The sequence below is a fragment of the Cynocephalus volans genome, chromosome 2, assembly GCF_027409185.1.
Source record: "Cynocephalus volans isolate mCynVol1 chromosome 2, mCynVol1.pri, whole genome shotgun sequence".
In the NCBI taxonomy this organism is placed as follows: Eukaryota; Metazoa; Chordata; class Mammalia; order Dermoptera; family Cynocephalidae; genus Cynocephalus; species Cynocephalus volans.
In genome coordinates, this window is record NC_084461.1 from 209,028,696 (window position 1) to 209,048,808 (window position 20,113).

At 49.3% G+C, this 20,113-nt stretch overlaps 1 protein-coding gene across 6 annotated transcripts in view; it reads left to right on the forward strand.

Annotated features, from left to right (window-relative positions):
* The first annotated feature begins 331 nt into the window (after window positions 1-331).
* Window positions 332-20,113, forward strand: part of GNB1L (G protein subunit beta 1 like) — a 59,101-nt gene continuing 39,319 nt past the window's right edge. Inside the window, exons 1-3 of one of the 6 annotated variants that reach the window (XM_063086479.1) lie at window positions 757-840; window positions 3,285-3,395; window positions 3,587-3,721. In XM_063086479.1, coding sequence (XP_062942549.1) covers window positions 3,679-3,721 — 43 coding nt within the window. In that variant the 5' untranslated portion in view covers window positions 757-840; window positions 3,285-3,395; window positions 3,587-3,678. Of the gene's footprint in view, window positions 524-742; window positions 841-3,284; window positions 3,396-3,586; window positions 3,722-20,113 lie in introns of those variants that run through there. The other 5 variants (XM_063086480.1, XM_063086478.1, XM_063086481.1 and 2 more) reach the window with 5 other exon arrangements.

Consider the following 20,113-nt stretch of genomic DNA (forward strand, 5'->3'; position numbering starts at 1 on the left):
CCCCACAGCAACCTTGCTGACGCTCAGCAGCCCCCCAAGTGTCCAGCTGACTCGAGGGCAGTAACAGCGGGCAAAGCCGGCACCCGACCCTCGGTCTCTGTGGCGGCATGACGGCACCTTCTGTCAGACACCTCCTACTGGGGATCACAACGAGAGACAGCTTAGACCCGACCGCCCAGCGCCTGCGCACACAATCCAGCCTTTTCTCGTGGCATTTGGCGCGGCGCGGGACTGGGCGCCCGCTCCCATCACCCCCCGCGCCCGCTGCAGCGCGGGCAGGGACCGACAGCGCCTGCGCGGCCGCGATCTCGCGCCACAAGGGCGGAGAGCGCGTGCGCGGCCCAGCTGGGAGGCCGGCGTGGGGCGTGCCGGGAGCCTGCGCGGGGTCGTACGGGGCGGTCGCTCGCATGCTGGGGGCGTTGCTGCGCGACGCGGACGGACCCGGCGCCCTGCTCCTCCAGGCGGGAGTCGCAGACTTCGTCCAGAGGGTCAGTGTGGCCGGCGGGGGAACCTGTGTGCGTAGGTCTGGAGCTGCGCCTCTCCGTCCCTTTTCTTCTCTCCATCCGCGGAGAGCAGCCGGAGCCCCCGGCCTGAGTCCCGCTGCCCTCCCGGCCAGCGGTCTTCAGGCTCTGTCCGCGTTGGGCATTGGGCGGGGCTCCTGGAGATTTTTCGGGACGTTTCCGCCGCCTTGGTTCGTTCCCGCCTGGCCTCACGGTGGCCGATCTCGTTTTCTACTTTCTAGGTGTTCCTTGGACTCTCGCCCTCGGAGGGAGGCCGGTCCGAGCGGTCTCCGGGTGCGGATCCCTGGATCCTCTTGGGGGGCGCCGGGCGTAGCTGCGGGTAGGTGGGCTTCTTATTGCAGTGCGCCTTGTGAACTTATTTCCTGCATGGAGGTTGCTGGGGGGCGGGCGGCTGGTGCAAACGTCTGCCCTCAACTTGCTTTGAGGTCTGGGGGCTAGATCTACTCGCGGGGCCTCTGGGTTTCCTCGGAGCAGAGAACGCTCCGCGTTCCAGCCGCTACCTTTGCGTGGGCAAATACGCCTTCGCCGCGGTACCTGCTTCTTAGTAGAGCGCTGTCCAGCCCAGGAGAATGGCCGAAATTCCCCAGTGCCAGGCAGGGTGGCCAGAGATGCTGGAGACCAACAGACTAATAGGCGAGGGCGGCGTAGAATGGCGAAGGTTCTCAAAATGTGAGCGTCCGTCCCAGGTTTAGGCTAGCTCTGGCTGGCTGGTGCAGGGGAACCTTCTTCCTGAGGCTGCAGGAGGCACACAGGTATGCAGGTGAATGGATAGGGTGACAGTTAAGTTTCCGATTAGGGGTGGGAGGTAGGGGCTGAGAAGAAGGGAGGGCAGAGATCTAGGTAGCACACGTATGCCTGTGCATAGGATGTGGTGTTTGTGGGCAGTCTGGCACCTAACTTTGGGGTGGTCGTGGGAACTGGGGTCTGGATTGTGGTCACTGCTTTTTTATTTTTATTTATTTTTATTTTTTTATTTTTTATTTTATTTTATTTTTGTCTTTTTCGTGACCTGCACTCAGCCAGTGAGTGCACCGGCCAGTCCTATATAGGATCCGAACCCGCGGCGGGAGTGTCGCCGCGCTCCCAGCGCAGCACTCTCCCGAGTGCGCCACGGGCTCGGCCCAGTGGTCACTGCTTTTTTAGAGCTCAGTGAGGGACTGGACTGGACTCGCGTGGACTCCAGTCACATGTTGTCCCCTGGGGCACTGCTGTCAGCCGACCATAATGTTCTCTATTTTTGCAGTACGGTGCGAATCCAGGGTTGAGGGCTAGGCTTTCAAGGGGAAGACCCTCGCCCAGAGTGGGGAATGTACCTGAGGGGATCCAGAGTGTGTGGTGGAGGTAGGTGCCAGTGGCCCTCACAGCTTCGAGTATTGCAGGCCATCCTGAGAGGTACTGGGCGGAAAGATCAACATAGCCGTAGTTCCTTGGAGGAATTGACTGTGGAAACTGGCGTGAAAGTGTGTATGGGCCATTGTGCTCCTAGATATGAGCTGATGGATACTGGGGTGTGGGCGTAGGGTTGAGGCAGAGTGTCTTGTAGAGGTCATGAGTGGGTCTCCCTTTGCAGAGAGACCAGGGAGGGGGTTATGGTCAGGCTGGGCAGAGTGAAAGAGCCCCAGAGGAGTGCTCCTTGCCTTGGAGAAGAACGGATTGCAGCTGCTGATGGAGCCTTCTTTGTGATGGCTGCATGGAGAAGGAGCGGCAGGTTCGGCCATTAGAGGGGGGCTCTCCAGGCCCTTGACATGAGTGACTGGACTGGTGAGAACAAACCCCAGTGGACTCTGATGAGCAAGTGAGATTCCAGGATTTTACATGTGGGAGTGAGGATGCTGCGCTGTTGACTGGAATGGGGAATGTAGGGAGGTGGCGTTCAGGGTGGGGATGGCGCTGCCTGCAGGTAGTTCTCAGAGTGGTGAGAGTTGAGTTTGGAAATCATGGGGCGAGGGACAGGAAGGAACAGATAATAGCGGCACTGTTATCTTCTTTCGGGATGCAGGTAGTACCTGCCATGTGCCTGGTACTGGGATGTAAAGGAATCTCATGATATAATCTGTGTACTTAATGTTAGTTTTCAGTGTTTGGTGTGGCTGGGAGCCTACTCAGCAGACTGAAGTGTAGCCTATGATCTGCATGATGTGTAGTGGTTAAGCCTGTGGTCTCTACAGCCAGGTTCCACTTCCTCCGCCACTTACTGGTTGGAGTGTGGCTGCAGGAGAGTTACGTCACCACTCTGTGCCTATGGGATGACAATAGTACCAACCTCTTGTGGGGTGGTCACTGTCTGACATGAAAAAAGCACTCAGTAAAAGGTTGCTACTGGGCCGGCCCCGTGGCTCACTCGGGAGAGTGCAGCACTGGGAGCGCGGGGGCTGTGGGTTCAGATCCTATATAGGGATGGCCAGTGTGCTCACTGGTTGAGTGTGGTGTGGACCACATCGTGCTGAGGGTTGCGATCCCCTTACCGGTCAAAAAAAAAAAAAGGTTGCTACTACCATTGTCCTGAAATCCCCTGACAGTCCTGATCTTGCCCCCTTTCTTCTTCTGAAATAGACAGCATCTGTTGTTGTACCTTGCCCTTGACATGTCACAGGTGGCATTTGCCTGCCTTCTTGGACCTCCTAGGTCAGCCCCCTGGGCCCCTCCTCCCACTCTGAGATCCTGGTTGGGAACCAGGGTTTTGCCTGCTGCTGCCTCCGCCTGCTAGCCCAGTGGTGACGGTTGAGTCTCGCTCGCGCTCTTTCCCACCTTGTTTTTGGACAGATTGCCTTGGATGATGGCCTGCGTCTGACAGTCCCCTCAGCTCTTCTCAGCTCTCCTGAGGCTACAGCTGTCAGCTCCCCTGATCCTCAGCACTTGCCTAGAAAGGTCCAGGTCTGCACACCCTGTCCAGCTGATCCCTGTCTGTGTCCTGTGGGCAGCCTCTGTCCCCACCCTCCTTCTTGCGGCGGCTCTTTTCCCTTCCCCCCTCTACTCCCAGCATGCCTTGTGGCCGGCGCCATGGGCTGGGGCCTCGTAATCCCATCTGGGCAGCAGCCAATTATGCCAATGCACACCCTCGGCAGCAGATGGACCCAGCCTCTCCTGGGCTGGCGTACACGCCCCTGTGGATCCCTGGATTGAGCGGCCTTGCTGCGGGGACCCTGTGTGTGTGCGCATGACCACGGAGCAGAAGAGCACAGCTAGTGGCACTCCTGGTGGTAAGCCCAAAGAAAGGGGTCCCCCGGCTGGGTGCATGCCTGGCCCCCGGCCCCTCAGGGTGGACTTCCACTGAGTGCCAGGCTCAGATCCAGGCACCTTTGATGGCTCCCCATGGCTGTTGGATCACTTTTTGGCCCAGCTGGGCAATTACATGTCCTTTTACTTTGAGCACTATCAGGACAACCTCAGCCACGTCTGTGAGGTCCTGACGGGCCGAGCCTGGGCATGGGCACCTCCCTACCTCGACAGGGACCTGCCCCTGCCTGATGATTACAAGCTCTTCTGCCAGGATCTTGAGGAAGTTACTCAAGACCCAAAGTTTTGTTGAGTACCATGCTGCAGTGCCTTACGCCTTATCCCCAGCCTCCAGCCAGCCACCAGTGGCCCCACAGCTACCTGTGGTGAGGCAATGCTTAGCTCAGTTCTCAGAGGCTCTGGCTCCCAACATGGGCCCTGCCTCAGGCCTGTTGCAGCTGTTCTGGCCACCCCCGCTGTTTCTAGGTCAAACTCTACATCCAGAAATGCTCTGCCCAAGCATCAGCTGGCCAAGGAGAGCGCCCCTACACCTGAGGGGGCCCCTGCCTTGTCCAGTTCTGCGTGTACCTCTGATCCTGGTCCAGTGGGGCCAGCCACCTCCTGTGCCTGCACTTTCAGAATCTGCTAACTCGACTTCCAAGAAACTGGAACCAGCTCGCCAGGGGGTCCAGAATTCCAGAAAACAGAGGAGGAGGTTTCTGAGACAGAGAAAGACCAGGAGGTGTCCTTGGCTACCCCACAGAGGGTAGTGGACACCCTGGGGACCCCAGGAGACCAACAGGTTTCTCCTGTTCCCCACCCTGCATCCCTGGGTTCTGAACACGGCCCAGGCAGGTACAGCTGCACCCCTCATGATGAAGTGGTCTGTGTAGCTAGGGAGCCCCAAGGCCCACATTCAGGACAGAGGAGCATCCCCGGTAACTCCAGATGACCCCACAGCTGGCAAGGAGGTACTGTTGTTTTGGGCTTCACCTTGTCTGATACAAAGAGCTCCCCCCACCCTCAGCCAGATTGTCGTTTGCCTGTCCTTTATCCTCCTGCTCCTGTGGGTTCTCAACTGCATCCCCACCCCTTACCTGGGAGTGCCAGCTCGCCTGGGCCTGTTCCCACTAGTGGATAGTTGTGTGTGTCAGCCCCCATTAGATATTTGTACCGTCCTTGTCACCCCTCTTGGTTTTCAACACTGGCTTGGACTGGGCTGGGTTTGCCAGGCCTGTCCTGTTTAGATCTGGTCCCTGTATGGGGTCTGTTTCTGTCCCCCCACCCCCACGTCTTTACTCCCTGTGACCTCCGTCTTCTTGGCTGGAATGTAAGTAAGGAAGGCTGCGTGGAGGAAACGGCCACTGTCATCCTTCCAAGTGAAGGGGATGGTGTTGTGGCTGAGAATGATGCTTCTCTGTGGGTTGACCAGCAGCCTTAGCCCGCTTGGCGGTTGGATGCAGGAAGGTGGGATGCAAGCCCCTGGCCAGGCTCCACTCCAGGCGTTCCCCCTGCTATCTGTTAACATTCCAGTTACACCTGGCTTTCTTCAGAAGCTGGCACGGTGTTTAGTCTCCGTGCCTTTCCCATGCTGCCCTCCTTTCTGCTTTCAGCAGTCCCTGCCTGCCCTGTATCCTCTTGCACACTGCTGAGTGTGCACTTAAAACTCCAGTGATGTAAGTGACTTGTATCTCCTGGGCAGACTGTGAGCCTCTGGGGCAGGGGCTCTATCTTAATGAGCTTTGTGTCCCTGGTACACAATTGGTGTTCATTAAATGTGTGTTGGATCAATGGCTGTGCCTGGTGTGGTGGCTGCCAACAAGGAAAGTCCTTATTTCGTGGATGGGAGCTGTCAGGAGCAGACGCCCAGCCACAAGCACCGCAGGTCAGTGTCGCAGGTGTGGCTGTTTCCAGTGGGGGATTTGAGGATGGGAGGAGTTGGGGCTGAATAGATGGGAATGGGAGGCTACAGCCTTGAGAACTGACTTCCCAGAGGTGTTGGTAAACAGACCGGAGCTGGAGGCCCCAGAGCCAGAGGATTGGAATGAAGAAAGACCTGTTCTGCACAAGAATGGGTTTTCTAATGAAAGCTGAGCCAGGAAGCTCCCTCAAGCCAAGTTCACATGGTGTGTGGGTACAGCTGCCCATGTAGAGTGGGGCTCTTCAGAGGGGTGCTTAGACAAGAATTCCAAGCCCCTTGGAGTTTTACAATTGTGAAAACAAATGACAAAAAGGAACAACTTCCCGGAAAGTAGGAGGAAAAAGTAGAAACGTGAATTGGAAAAACAGCCAGTTATTTTAGGGAAAACAGTAATAAACAAAAAGCTAGTAAAACTTTCAGAAAAAAAGAAGTTGGGATGATTTTATTTGGTCACCATCACTAAAAAAAGCTCTGGGTTTAGATGGTTTTATGTGTGAGTTATATCAAGGCATGGATTCCTCTTAAATACAACAGCTGGAAATCTTGGAAATAGATGGGAAGCTATTTTTAGAAAACCCATGTAATCCTGACAGCAAAACAAGCAAGCTGACAGAAGAAACCGATATGGGGTCTTGATTCTGGTCAGATGTGGGAAATCCCTGGACATCCTGGCCCAGCCAGGATGCTTCTGTGCTGGGTTGCACAGCTGCCGCTCCATGTGGTCGCTCAGGTCCGGGCCCTACTTTTCGTGCAGGGAAAGACTGCTCCCCCACAGCCCGTTTGAGCCTCTTGTGGCCTGTGGGTCTGGCAGTAGAACCTGGAGCTGCTGTAGGGAATGGATGGCCTGGTCACCCAGCAGACTCTCCTGTCCCCTCTTGCTGGTCTCTGCAAGGCTGCCTTCCCTGCCTCCATTTAGTGGGCCTTAAGTGAGTCCCTTTAGCTCGATATTGCAGTTTTCCCGCTGACCCCTGTTTTGGGGGCTTTGGCCTTTTCCTCCCTTGGTCCCTTATGGTCCACCACACCTCTGTGAGGGCTGGGCAGGCTCGAGAGCACTTGGGAGAGGCCAGGTGACTCTTTTCATTTGGAAAATGGGTTTTATTTATTGTGGTTGGGAAGGGAAAGAAGGCAGGGCTGCACAGTGACAATGGCCTGGTTGCTGGTTCTGGGGTGGCTATGCAGGTGGGATGGAGGAGAGGACCTGGGGGAGTGGAGAGAGGCCTCTGGCCTGGCCTTCCAAACTGGTGGCACACACTGCATTACAAAGTGACTTTGTCACCAGCGGCTACCTCTGCAGTGACTGAGCTGCTTTTCTACTCCTTGGGGAAGAAAGTGCACCAATGGCCCAGAGAGGGGGCTCTGTGCTGTGTGAGGGGCCCATGGGTTTGGGAGAGGAGGCTCTGTGCTGTGCAAGAGGACCTTGGGTCTGGGAGAGGAGGCTCTGTGCTGTGTGAGGGGATCTTGGGTCAGTCTCCACTCTTGGCAACTGCAATTGGGCAGACAGCCTGGAGAAGGGAGCTCCGGGAGTCACAGAGCCTGGCAGGGTTTGCCAGTGCTCAGGGACTGTCTGAGGTGCTGGGACCTGCCTTTCAGATCATCGTGTCTGTCCCTCACTTTCCTTGGAAATACCTGGTGATTTCATTTCCTAAAGATAGGGCACGGTGGGTGCAACGGGATGGAAAGTACTGTATCCAAGGAAAATTCTTTTTTTTTGGTCTTTTTCGTGACCGGCACTCAGCCAGTGAGTGCACCGGCCATTCCTATATAGGATCCGAACCCGTGGCGGGAGCGTCGCCGCGCTCCCAGTGCAGCACTCTTGCGAGTGCGCCACGAGCTCGGCCCCAAGGAAAATTCTAAAACAGGAAGTACTGAGGATGTGGTCCATTAAGATACTGGAGTACTTTATAAAGTTATGATAATTAAAGTACTTGGATAGTGGCGTGGACAGATGAACAGAGGAGAAAATAGAACTTTGAAGTAGAGCCAAATACATATGGGAACGTAGTACATGCTAGGGGTGTTGTTTAAAATTAATGGGGGTAAAAAGATTATTCAGTTGGGACAACTGGTAGGGCATCTAGAAAATGGTAAAACCAGATACCTAACTCACTATACCAGTGTATATTCCAGATAGATTAAAGATTTCAACATTAAAAAATCATATAAGTACTACAGGGAAATATGGGTGAATTCTTTTTTTGGAGGGGGGCTGTGTTTCCAGGAATTAAAAAGTTTTAGATGCCCAGAGTTGTTGAAGGTGTGGAGAAGTAGCCTTTCTCATGCTGTTGGTGGAGTATAAAATACTACAGTTTAATCACATGACAATTTTGGGCACAACACTGCCCGCCTGTCACGTGCAGAGGCTAATGCCACGGATGGTCGTGGCACAGTGCCACAGTGTGGGGTTCAGAGTATGTTCTTGAGCTTGCCACCATGATACCTCACCACCTCCGTGCACAAGCTGAGGGTCCTTGGTGTCACCTGACCTCGCCATTACCCCGCAGTGTCACAGTATAAGCCAGATTGCACTGCAGCAAAAAAACCTCCAATGTCTCAGCCACCTGGGTCGTCACCGCTTGTTTCCTGCTCACGCTGTACATCCCATGGATAGGCTGGGGGGCGCTGTGTCCACTGCAGCCTCTCAGGGACCCCTGTGGACAAGAACTTCATCTGGACACACCTCTCCACAATCACATAGGCAGTGGCAAGACCACAGGGAGCCACAAGTGATACGTGCCACTCTGCTTACATTATTGTGGCCAAAGGAAGCCACAGAGCCACAGCTGAGTTCCACAGGACAAGAGCGTTTCATCCTCCCACGGGGTGGGGCACTCTGCACTGAGATGTGTAGGCAGCTGTTCGAGGCGACATTGAACAGTGCTGCCACTGAGGAAGGGAGGGCTGGACCTGCATTGATACCTGTGGCAACATTCCAGGGCTACCATGACAAAGTACCACAGACTGGGCTCTTAAACATAGAAAGTATTGTCTCAGTTCTGGAGACTGGAAGTCCAAGATCGAGGTGTGGGCAGGGCCTCTCTCTTTGGCTTACAGATGGCCACTTTCTTGCTTTGTCCTTACATGTTCATCCCTCAGTCTGTGTGTCTGTCCCAATCTCTTCTTATAACAACACCAGTCATTTTGGATCAGGGCCCACCATAATGACCTCATTTTACCTTAATTACTTCTTTAAAGACCCCTATCTCCAAATACAGTCATGTTCTGAGGTGTTGGGTGTTAGGAAACATAAGAGTTTGGGGGGCGGGCACCCCATACAGTTCAACCCATAACAATGCCCAAGATGGGTTTCTTTGTTTTTTATTCTTGCAATTTTGGGCGTTGCTGTCGTGAGCCACCTTCTGCATGTCACCAAGTGCCATGTGTAGAGTCCCTCCAGGCCCTGGGTTCTGTGGGCTTGTACTGAGGTGACAGATTGCCAAGCCTCCTGCCCTTGAGTAGGCAGTGCCCAGTTCTGTATGCACGGCTCTTTTTTGTTTCTTACATAAGACATCTCGTATTCCCTTGTACATTAGACTTCGGGTCTACTTGTAAGAGCAGCCTTATGGTGTGAGGGAGGGGTCTGCTGTGGACTTCAAGAGCCCGTGATGAGTAGAGCCCCCCTGCCAACTGCAATGGACATGTAACATGAGCAAGAAATACATTTTTAATGTGTGAAGCCACAGAGCTTGGGGGCTTGTGTTTTCCACAGTTTAACCTATTACATCCTGACTGGCAGGGGATCCCATTTCACCTCTTTTCATAGGGCACGTCCCTGCCCCAGCATCGGCTCCTGGGTGCTGTCCTGGCCACCGTGACCCATGGGGCTGTCCCTATTGTGCCCACCTGGCACTCTGGTCTGATCTATCTTCTAGTTATTCTAGATTTGTAATAAAATCTTGATTTTCTGGTAAAGGAATGTCCCCCCTCCTTCTTCAAATTGTCTTAGCTAATTTTTAAAACGCATTTGACCACAAACACAAAAGTGGAAGGGATGGTACAGCAGGTCCCAGTGGGCCCCTCACCCAGCTCCACTAGCGGGAAGCACTAGCCTTGGTGGACAGCCCGGCCGGCCATGCTCTCTGGGACAGCAGGAGCCCTGAGCTCCCTTGGTTCTCTTCGGGCCACAGTATTCTCTGCAGATGGGCCACACGATCCTAGTTACCAGGGTGTTGTGGGTTGGGACAAGGCCAAGTGGGGAAGAGCCTGGCCTGCAGGTGCCCTCAGCAGCCTGATCCTTCCCAACCTGCCTCAGGGGCCCCACAGCACAGGATTGGGGACTGTGGGTGGTGGGCGCTCATGCACTTGCCAGATTCTTCTGTCTCATTGCTGGGGCTACCAGACCAGTGGAGAGGGGTGTCTGACTTCTCCCCTCCCCCCATCTGTCCCTGGCTGCAGGCAGACAGTGGAAGCATGGCTGTGCGCACCTGGGAGCCCACCGCATTGTGGGGACCTGGGCGTCTCACATCCTGAGGGCCGAGGGTGTGTGTTGCCATGGAGATGGGGCCCATTATCGCAGGCTGTGCACATGGGGGCTCCTCAGCAAAGTGTCCTCACGCACCACCCATGGGTCTGGAGCAATCAGGAAGCTGGCTTTTGCCTTCATTTGCAAGTCTCTGGATGTGGGTGTGATAGACCATTGCTGTCACACGTGTGTAAGCACATGCACAACCAACACAGTGCATGTAAGTGTGGATGGTCAAGAGTCGTCAGGGCACACACCTGGCCACACTGCCACCTGTGGGTGTGGGGGGAATTCCCCCATCTGAAGTGGCCTCTGCCACAGGAGGAACTTGACACAAGTCCCTGTCAGTGTCACCACCACCGTGGTTAAGGACCTTTCCTCCAAGTGGAACTGGGTTCCCAGGAGCTGGCCAGGCATGTCCCTGTCACCTAGGCCAGGGGCACCAGCCCAAGGGGATTAGGCCCTGTCCCACACTCTATGTGAGCATTGTCTCTCTCCCTGGTGGGGTGGGAACCTGGCATGTGTGGACCAGGCCTCCTGGTAAGAGTGGGCCCCAGAGGCCAGCACTGGTGTGCAAGAGTGGTCACGGTTCCTGAAAAGCAGCAAGTGTTTCACTGCGTTCACCAAGGACAGAAAGGCTGGTGGCCCATTGCTGGCCAGGTTCCCACCCCTGCCAGTAACTGCCTGGAACAGTCTGCCTAAAAACGCCCCCGAGCCGGGCTTCCTTCCTGCCATCACGCCAGGCTCCTTGGACCCACTCCTGGGGTGACAGACATTCATGGAGAGACCCCGCCTGCCCATCCTGCCTCCCCTGCAGCCCAGCAGCCTCTCACCCTGGCATTTCCTCTTGGCCCAGCCTAGGCAGCTTGCCTGCTGGTCCCGTGGAAGCCCTTGCTGACTTGCCACGAGGCTTCCAGACATCACCAAGGAAGAAAACTAACCTGTGTGTCCCTGTCTCCAGGAGATACTCACACTGCCCCAGCTTGGCCTGCCCCTGCCAGTGTGATGGTTGGTGGCTGTGAGGACTTAATGCGTTGGCAGAGCACCCAGCAGGGACTTGGTGGTGGCACCACTGGGGAGAAGTACAAGCCACAGTGGGCTGGCAGGAGGGAGGGCCATGCTCGCCTCTGTTTGGACACTGTCCTCACCATGTGGGCCGTGTTCTTTGCAGAGGAGACTGGTCAGGAAGATGGGTTTTTAACTTGGTCTCTGTCACTCTTTCCTTCAAACGCAGTGGGGCCTGTCTGGAAGGGGTGCTTGCAGACTTGGTGGGGTGAGCATCCAGGCACTGTGCTGGGCAGTGCTGGCTCACTGCAGGCCAGGAGCCCTTATGGGCCTGGGGTCAGGCGCTTCTGGCCTCAGTTTGTGGAGAAGTGCTGGCGGCCATTCCCAAGGGGCCTGGGATACTGCCACTAGGAAAGTGAGGTCAGTGCCTGCTCCTGGCCTGAGGCTGTGAGTCTTGGAGGGGCAGCTTCTCCCTGGGGAGGGAGGAGCCGGAGTGACAGTCGCTTTGCAGGAGCAGAAGGCCTCTGTTGCGGAGCAGGCATCCAGTTTCTCTTGGGTGGAAGGAGATGCTCAGGCCCAGGACAGAGGTGGGTGGTTGTCCTTCCTGCAGGGGCTTCAGGACAGCAGTGCTGTTGGCTCCATCACGGAAATCCCAGGGGAGATGGCCTTCTCACAGGAGTGCCCAGGCTCTGCATGGGCTGAGAGTAGGGATCCCAGCAGCCGGGGCTTGGTGTCCCCCTCTGGGGCATTTTGCCTGTATCTTGTCACTGAGCTGTTGCAGGGCTTCGCTGAGCTTTAGGCCCAGCTGTCAGTCAAGGCCACAGCCTGCCTGCCACTCCTGGAGACGGATACGCCAGATGCAGGCCTGGGGGTGCTGCGTCCTCCCAGGGAAGGGGCTGTTGGGGGCGTGCCTTGTCACCCCCTACCACACACACACGCACACGCGCACACACACACACTCTCTCTCTCTCTCTTTCTCTTTCTCTCTCTCTCTCTCTTTCTCTTTCTCTTTCTCTCTTTCTCTCTCTCTTAGATTGACATCATCAGCCCTGGGAGATGGGAAATGGCTGTGATTGGGGTGTGCACTCGCTGCCCTGGGGTTGGGGATGCCAGCTCCCACCTCGTCATTGGGCTACCATGGCCCCCGCCCTCCTTGCCTCCCTGCATCCCCGGAATTCCTCCCCAGGATCTGCATCTTTGAAGCCGCTGCCTCCCTGCCCGCCTCGGTGCTTCTAAAGGCGGATACTGACAGAGGATTCAATGAATCGAAGGTCGCCAGTTGGGGCGTTGACAGATGCCCAGCCATGATACTATTTCTGATTTAATAACCGAATGTGGAGGCTGGCCCTTTGTAATAATTAGGGCTAATTACTGAGGAGGTGTTGACAGACAGGCTGAGAGGAAACAAACTACCTTTATCCCGTGGCTTAGAGTCAGATTACCGGCCCGGTGCTATCTGCCCCTCGGAAAGTAGATGCTTCAATCACTCAGCGAGGCTTCAAAGGGGAAAGGGCCCTGACAATGCATGGGATTTGGAGAGAAGCTATGAAGTGCGCCTTTGACTCCGCATCGCCAAACGGAGCCCCGTTCCAGAAATGGTTTCTTTGTGAAGTTTGAGTTACTGTGGGCAGAGCTATTTCCCGCGCTCAGGGCCAGGGAGGGGCTGTGGCTGGGCCTGTGGTGGGCGCAGGCAGGGCTGGGGCCGTGGCTGGGTCTGGGGTGGGCCCAACCCGCTCGGGTCCTTCCCAGGCTGGGCCCGCACCAGGTGATGCTGGCAGACGTGTGGGTGCCCCTATCGGCCAGCTCTGGCAGCCCATGGGCTGGAGCAGGGAGGTGCGACATGTTTTCCTTGGCCCAGGAGTATGTCCAGTTCTTTGTGGCCATGAGCAGCAGGTCGTGGGATAGGATCTTCTATCCCAGCAGGCTCGATCCTTCCCTTGTTTTCATCTGGAACTTTCCTGCAGCCCTTGTGGGCAGGTCTGGCCTCTCTGGGAGGGGCTGTTTCCTTGGCATTATTTATGGCAGGACACCCCTCAGAGGCCTCTGCGTCACTGACCATGCTGCTCCCACCCCTGTCTTGGGCTGAGAGCCAAGGCTCAGGAAGCGATACTGACTGTTGGGGGCCTCAGTGAGCAGATGGCATCGTGACCGAGAACTATGACTTTGAGAAAGGGCTGTCGATGGCAGGTTTCCGTGGACTGTATGTGCACCCACTGACACCCCCAGATCTCCCTGCATTTCAGAGATGGGGAGGGGTGTGCTCAGACCTGCACTTCCTGGTTTGAGGCACCAGCACTGGGAAGTGTGCCAGTGACCTGGCCTGCACGGCCCAGGCTGTGCTCCTGGGATGCAGCTTCGAGGGGGTGTGTGTCGGGCTGGCTGGGAGTGCAAGACCGCCTGCTGAGGCTGCAGTGCAGGGGCCTGTGCTGAGACAGGGGCCTTGCTGCTGTCTGGTCTCATCAGGATGGCAGGGGATAGGGATGAGGCCTCTGCTGGGGACGGGCCTGAGCAGGGAGCACCTTTCCAGTTCCAGGTGTAGCCTGGTTGGTGCGAGGAGGCAGGAGGGAGCCCATCCCACCCACGTGCCCCCCACATGCCCACCCGGGCCTTGTTGCCTGGAAGACTGACCGATTCTGAGTCTTCCTGGTAGAAGGGCTGTGCTAGTTCGAAGAGAGACTCAGTGGGTCAGCTGGTGGAGAGCAGTATTGGTTAGATCAGCGTTCTCACGTTCCCTGGCTGCTCTGCTTGTGTAGAAGGAAGGTGCCTTCTGGAAGTAACGATGACGATGATGATAAAAGCTATCAGCTAACATGCTCAACCAAGTAATGATTAGCTTTTATTAGGGGCGCTGTTGATGAATTTAAATCTATATTAGAGCAAAAATAAGAGGTGAATTATTTTAAATAGGAGAAGAACTTTAAAATGGGCATTAAATCTGTTTAAAGTCACCTTGAGTAGAATTAGAAATTGGTTCTAGAAAAAAAGGAAAAAAGACAAAAACAAAAGAAATTGGCTCTGCTCTAAAGCCAGGAACTTCTAAGCAGGAACTGAGTTTTAGTAATACATTATTAGTAAATTAAATACCATTACCTGTAGCATAAAAAAAAATAGCACAAAAATATCATACAATATATTTTATTTGAAAAATAGCCTCCCAGGAAATTGCCAAGAGCAGCAGCTGTGCACAGAACTTGTGCACAGAAGAACATCAGAGCCCTCTCCCTTGTTAACATCATATGTCCGGCCCAACTAAGGAACCAGTTATAATACATTGTTATTGTCTAAAGTCCAGACTTACTCAGGTTTCCTGAGTTTTTCCCTAATGTCCTTTTTCTGTCCCAGGATCCCATCCAGGATGCCACATTGCATTTAGTCTCATGACTCCCTGGGTTCCTCTTGGCTGTGACAGTTTTTTAGACTTTCCTTGTTATTGATGACCTGGGCAGTTTGGAGGAGCACCAGGCAGATATTTTGTAGAACGTCCCTCAGTTGGGATTTGTCTGATGTTTTTCTCATGATTAGACTGGGGTTATGGGTTTGGGGAGGAAGACCACAGAGCTGAAGTGCCTTTCTCATATTTCCATGTCACATCCGTGGTACAAACCGTCGACATTTCTTGTCGCTGTTGGTGTTGACCTTGATCACCTGGCCGAGGCAGTGTTTGTCAGGTGTCTACACTGCCAAGTTACTCTTTTCTCCCTTTCCATACTGTACTCTGAGAAAGGAAGTCACTGCGTAGCCCACACTGAAAGTGTGGAAAATTACATGCTCCCCCCTTAAGGGTGGGGTATCTACATAAACTGGAATCTTTTCCGTGGGAGATTTGTTTATTCTCCCTTATTTATCTATCTATTCAATCATTTCTTTACTTTCGTATGGACTCTTATTATCATACGTACTTACAGTGAGTCTTAACACATGTCTGCACCAGCACCACGACAATCAGGATACGGAAAACTGCTCATTCCCTTAAAACCCTCCCCCTTGCTGCCTTTGGGTAGTCGGGCCCTCCCCTTCCCCCTGACCCTTGGCATCTGCTGACCTGTCCTCTGTGCCTACACTTTTCCCTTTTCCAGAATGCGATACAAATAGAATTGTACAGTATGTAGCCTATTACTCAACATAATTCTCTGGAGATTCATCCATGTTGTTGCATTTATTGCAATAATTTGTTCCTTTTTATTGCTCAGTAGTATTTCATTCACCCATGTGTGGTCATTTGGGTTATTTTTGGTTTGGGGCGATTGTGAATAGAACTGCTATAAACATTCATGTATGGATATTTGTTCACACATAAGTAAGTTTTCATTTCTCTAGAATAAATATCTTGGAGTGGTATTGCTGGGTAATATTATACATGCCTATTTAATTTTATAAGAAACTGTCAAACTGTTTTCCAGAGTGCTTGGGCCATTTTGCATTCTCACTAACAACACGTGAGCGTTCCGGTTGCTCCACATTCTTGCCAGCACTTGTTTTCGTCATTTTTTTTTTCTTTTTAATTTTAGCCATTCTAATATGTGTGTAGCAGTATTTCATCATGGGTTTAATTTGCGTTTCCCTCATGGCTAATGATGTTGAGTACTTTGTGTGCTTATTTGCCATATGTTCATCTTCTTAGGTGGAGTGTCTGCTTAAATCTTTTGTGAATTTTAAATTGGATTGTTTAGTTGCTGTTGAGTGTATTTGAGGTGTAGTTGATGTGTGATAAACTGCACATGTTTAAAGTGGACAGTTTGACAAGTTTCAGCATCTGTGACACCATCCCCACACTCAAGATAGTGAACATATCCGTGGTCCCTAAACTTTCCTCCTGCCACTGTGTGTGCCTCTCTCCTCCCTTTCCCTGCACTTCCCTTCCCCAGGTCCCTGTTAATCTGCTTTCTGTCCCACTAGGTCAGTTTGCATTCCCTAGAATTTTATATAAATAGAATCACAATATTGATTCTCTTTTTCTGGCTTCTGTCACTCAACATGATTATTTTGAGATTCATTCACATTGAAGCATGTGTCAGTACTTTCTACCTTTTTATTGTCAAAGATGGATATAGTCCATTGTGTGGATATACCCCTGTTTGTTCAGCTGTTGATGGACATTTGGATTGTATTCTTTTGGGGGCTGTTTTTAAAGAAACAGCCAAACTTTGTTCCAAAGTGGTAGTACCATTTTATAACCCCATCAATAGCATATGAGAGTTTCAGTTCATTCACATACTTTCCAACAACTAGAATGGTCAGTTTTTTTCATTTTAGCCATTCTAATAAGCATGTAGTGGCACTTTATTGTGGTTTTAATTTGCATTTCCCTAATGACCGAAGATGCTGAGTATGTTTACACGTCCTTATTTGCTTTTTGCTTGTCTTTTTTGGTGAAGTGTTTGTTTAAATCTTTCCCCATTTTTAATCTGTTTTATTTTTTGTTTGTTTTCTTACTGAATTTTGAGAATTCTTTATATATTTGATATAAAAATTCTTTGCCAGAGACATGATTTACAAATATTTTCTCCCCATCTGTGGACTGTTTTATGTTTTCTTAATAGCATTTTTCAAAGAGTAAAAGTTTCTAATTTTCTTGAAATTGATTTTACTAGTTTTTTCTCTTATGGATTATGCTTACTGAGAGTTTTTTAAAAATCATGAATGGATGTTGAATTTTGTCAATGCTATTTCTGTATCAAATGATATGATCCTGTGGTTTTTCTTTAGTGTGATGGTTTATATTGATTGATTCTTTAATATTATATCAGCTTTGCATTCCTGAGATAAACTCTTGTTGGTCATGGTATATTCATTTTATATATTGCTGGATCTGATTTGCTATTATTTTTTTGAGGATTTTTATGTCTGTATTCATGAGGGATATTGGTTTGTGATTTTCTTTTCTCGTATACCTTTGTCTAGTTTTGGTAGTAAGATAGTGCTAGCCTCATAAAATCAGTTGGAGAGCATTCTATTTTTCTCTTTTCTGGAAGAAATTGTATAGAACTAGTGTTATTTCATCTTTCAGTGTTTGGTAGAATTTGCCAGTGAAGTCATGTGGGTTGGAGGTTTTTTTTTTTTCTTTTTCAAGGATTTAAACTAAAAATGCAATTCCTTGGCCAGCCACCAAGAAAAAAAATCATAAAAATACAATTCCTTTAATCAATATAAGGCTATTTATGTACTCTTTTTCTCCACCTAGTCTGTGGTTTTCAATTTTCATTTCTGCTAAGTAGTCAAATTTGGGTGCATTGAGTTCATTGTATTTTCTTATTATCCTTTCAATAGTTTTGGTGTCTGTAGTGATAACCCTTTTTGAATTGTTATAATATGTTTCTTTTCTCTTTATATCATCAGTTCAGCTAGAGATTTACCAATTTTATTTAAAATTATTTGAATATCTAATTTCAAAAGATATTTTGGTAACAAAATTTTAAAAAATGTTTTAATTAGTAAACAGATGCCAATTTTTTCTAGGCATCTTCCCTCCTCTTCCCTACCAGGGTCAATAGCTACATCCAGTGTTTGCAGGTGGCTCCTGAATTCATTGTTCAGTGATTGAGACTTTTTAAAGAATCAACCTCTGGTTTCGTTGACTATTGTTTTACTATTCTCTATTTCATCTATTTCTGCTCCAATCTTATTATTTCCTTCCTTCTGCTTGCTTTGGGCTTATTTTGCTACTCTTTTTCTAGTTTCTTAAGGTAGAAGCCAGGTCATTGATTTGGAGACCTTTCTTCTTTTCTAATGTAAACATTTAATGCTACAAATTTACCTCTAAACACTGCTTTAGCTGCATCCTACAAGTTGTTTTTTTTTTTTTTTTTTTTAGTTTTAAGCTCTATTGGAAACACCCATCCTACAAGTTTTAATATGTTGCGTTTTCATTTTGATTCAGTTCGGAACATTTTCTAATTTCCCTTGAGACTTCCTTCTTGACCCATTGATTGTTTAAAAGAATGTTGTTTAATTTCCAAATATTTGGAGATTTTCCAGTTATCTTTCGTTGTTGGTTCCCAGTTGAATTCAGTAAGGTCATAGTATATGTTTTGTATGCTTTTGATTCCCTTACCTTTTTAAAGATTTGTTTTATGACCCAGGATGTGGTCTATCTGGATGAATGTTCCACGTACATTTGAGAAGAGTGTGTGTTTTCTGTTGGGTATAGCATTCTATAAATGTCAACTAGGTCAAGTAGGTAGGTAGTATTACTAAGGTGTTCTGTATGACTTTCTGGCCACTTGTTCAATCAGTTGCTAAGTAGGAGTTTAAGTTTCCAAGTAGAAGTATACATTTGTCTATTTCTACTTTCACTTTCATCAGTTTTTCCTTTATACATTTTGAAGATCTATTGTTAGGTAAATACATATTTACAACTTTTATGTTGTCCTTTTATCATTATGTCTCCTTCTTGTCCCTGATAATATTCCTTGTTCTGTAGTGTACTTTGTCTGATATTATTATATTCACTCCAACTTATTTTATTATTTGTATAGTATATCTTTTCCATCTTTTTGCTTTTTATCTATCTTTGTTTTTATATTTAAAGTGGGTTTCTTCTAGGTAGCTTACAGTTGGGTTTTTTTCGTAGCTTATAATTGGGTCATTTATTGAACATGTTGAGAGCATTTACATTTATTGTAATCATTAATATTGTTCTATTTAGATGTACCATTTTATTGTTTTCTCTTTCCTCTCTCCTTTTTTGTTCTTTTGCCTCCCCTTTCCTGCCTTCTTTTAAATTATTTGGATATTTTCAAATATTCTGTCCTAATTTCTTTGATTGGCTTTTTGGCTACGTCTCTTTGAATTATGTTTTTAATGGTTGCTCTAGGGATTACAGTGTACATTCTTAATCCTCCACAGTCTTCTTAATGTTTTTTCATTTCAAGTAAAATATAAGAAGTCATATAACTATATCAGACCCCTTATCCTCCCACCTTTATGTTATAGCTGTCATATTGAAAACCTCATACATTTTCAGTTAAAAGGTGAAAATTGTCTTTAATATTTACCCAGATATTTACCATTTCTCTTCCTCTACCTTCTTGAAGCTCCACATTTCTTTCTGGTATCATTTCTTTTGAGCCTGAGTAACTTCCTTTAGCATTTCTTTTAGTGCATGTCTGTTGGCAAGAAATTCTCTTAGTTTTCCCTCGTCTGAAAATATCTTTGTTTTGCCTTCATTTCCCAGAAGATAATTTGCTGAATATAGAGTTCTTTTCTCTCAGTATTTTAATGAAGATGTTCCACTGTCTTCTGGCTTTCATGGTTTTTGATGAGAAATCCACACTCATTCAAATTAGTATTTCCATATGATAATGTCATTACTCCCAAGATTTTTTTCTTTGTTGCTATTTTTCAGCAGTTTAATTATGATGTGTTTGAATATGGTTTATCCTATTTATGGTTCACTGAGTTCTTGAGTGTATACATTTTTGTCTTTTCCTAACATTGTGAAGTTTCAGGCATTATTTACCCAGTTTTTCTGCTTTGATTTTTTTTCTTTCTTTTACCTGTTGGACTCCCCTGACCTGAATGTTAGACTTTTTACTATTATTTCACAAGTCCCTGATTCTCTAGTCATTTATTTCAATCTTTTTTCTTTCTGATCTTATATTGATTCTGTTGACCAATTTTCATGTGTACTGTCATATCCCATTCCATTATTGAATTTTTTTGTTTTAGATATTTTATTAATATTCAGTTCTGAAATTTCCATTAAAAAATAATTTCTTTTTCTCTGCTGACAACTTCTTTTCTTCCATTTATTTCAAGTATATTTACCTTTGCCTCATGGAGCATAATCATAAAAGCTGCTTTCTAATCTTTATCCAATGTTTCCAACATCTGAATCAGCTCAAGGTTGGCATCTGTAAGTTATCTTTTCCCTGGAGAATTGGTCTCATTTTCCTGGTTGCTTGTATGGGGGGTCCTCTGTAGGATGCTGTTTTGTGTTAGCAGGCAGTCAACCTGTTAGATTTGTATCACGTGTTCTGTCTTGCCCTCTCT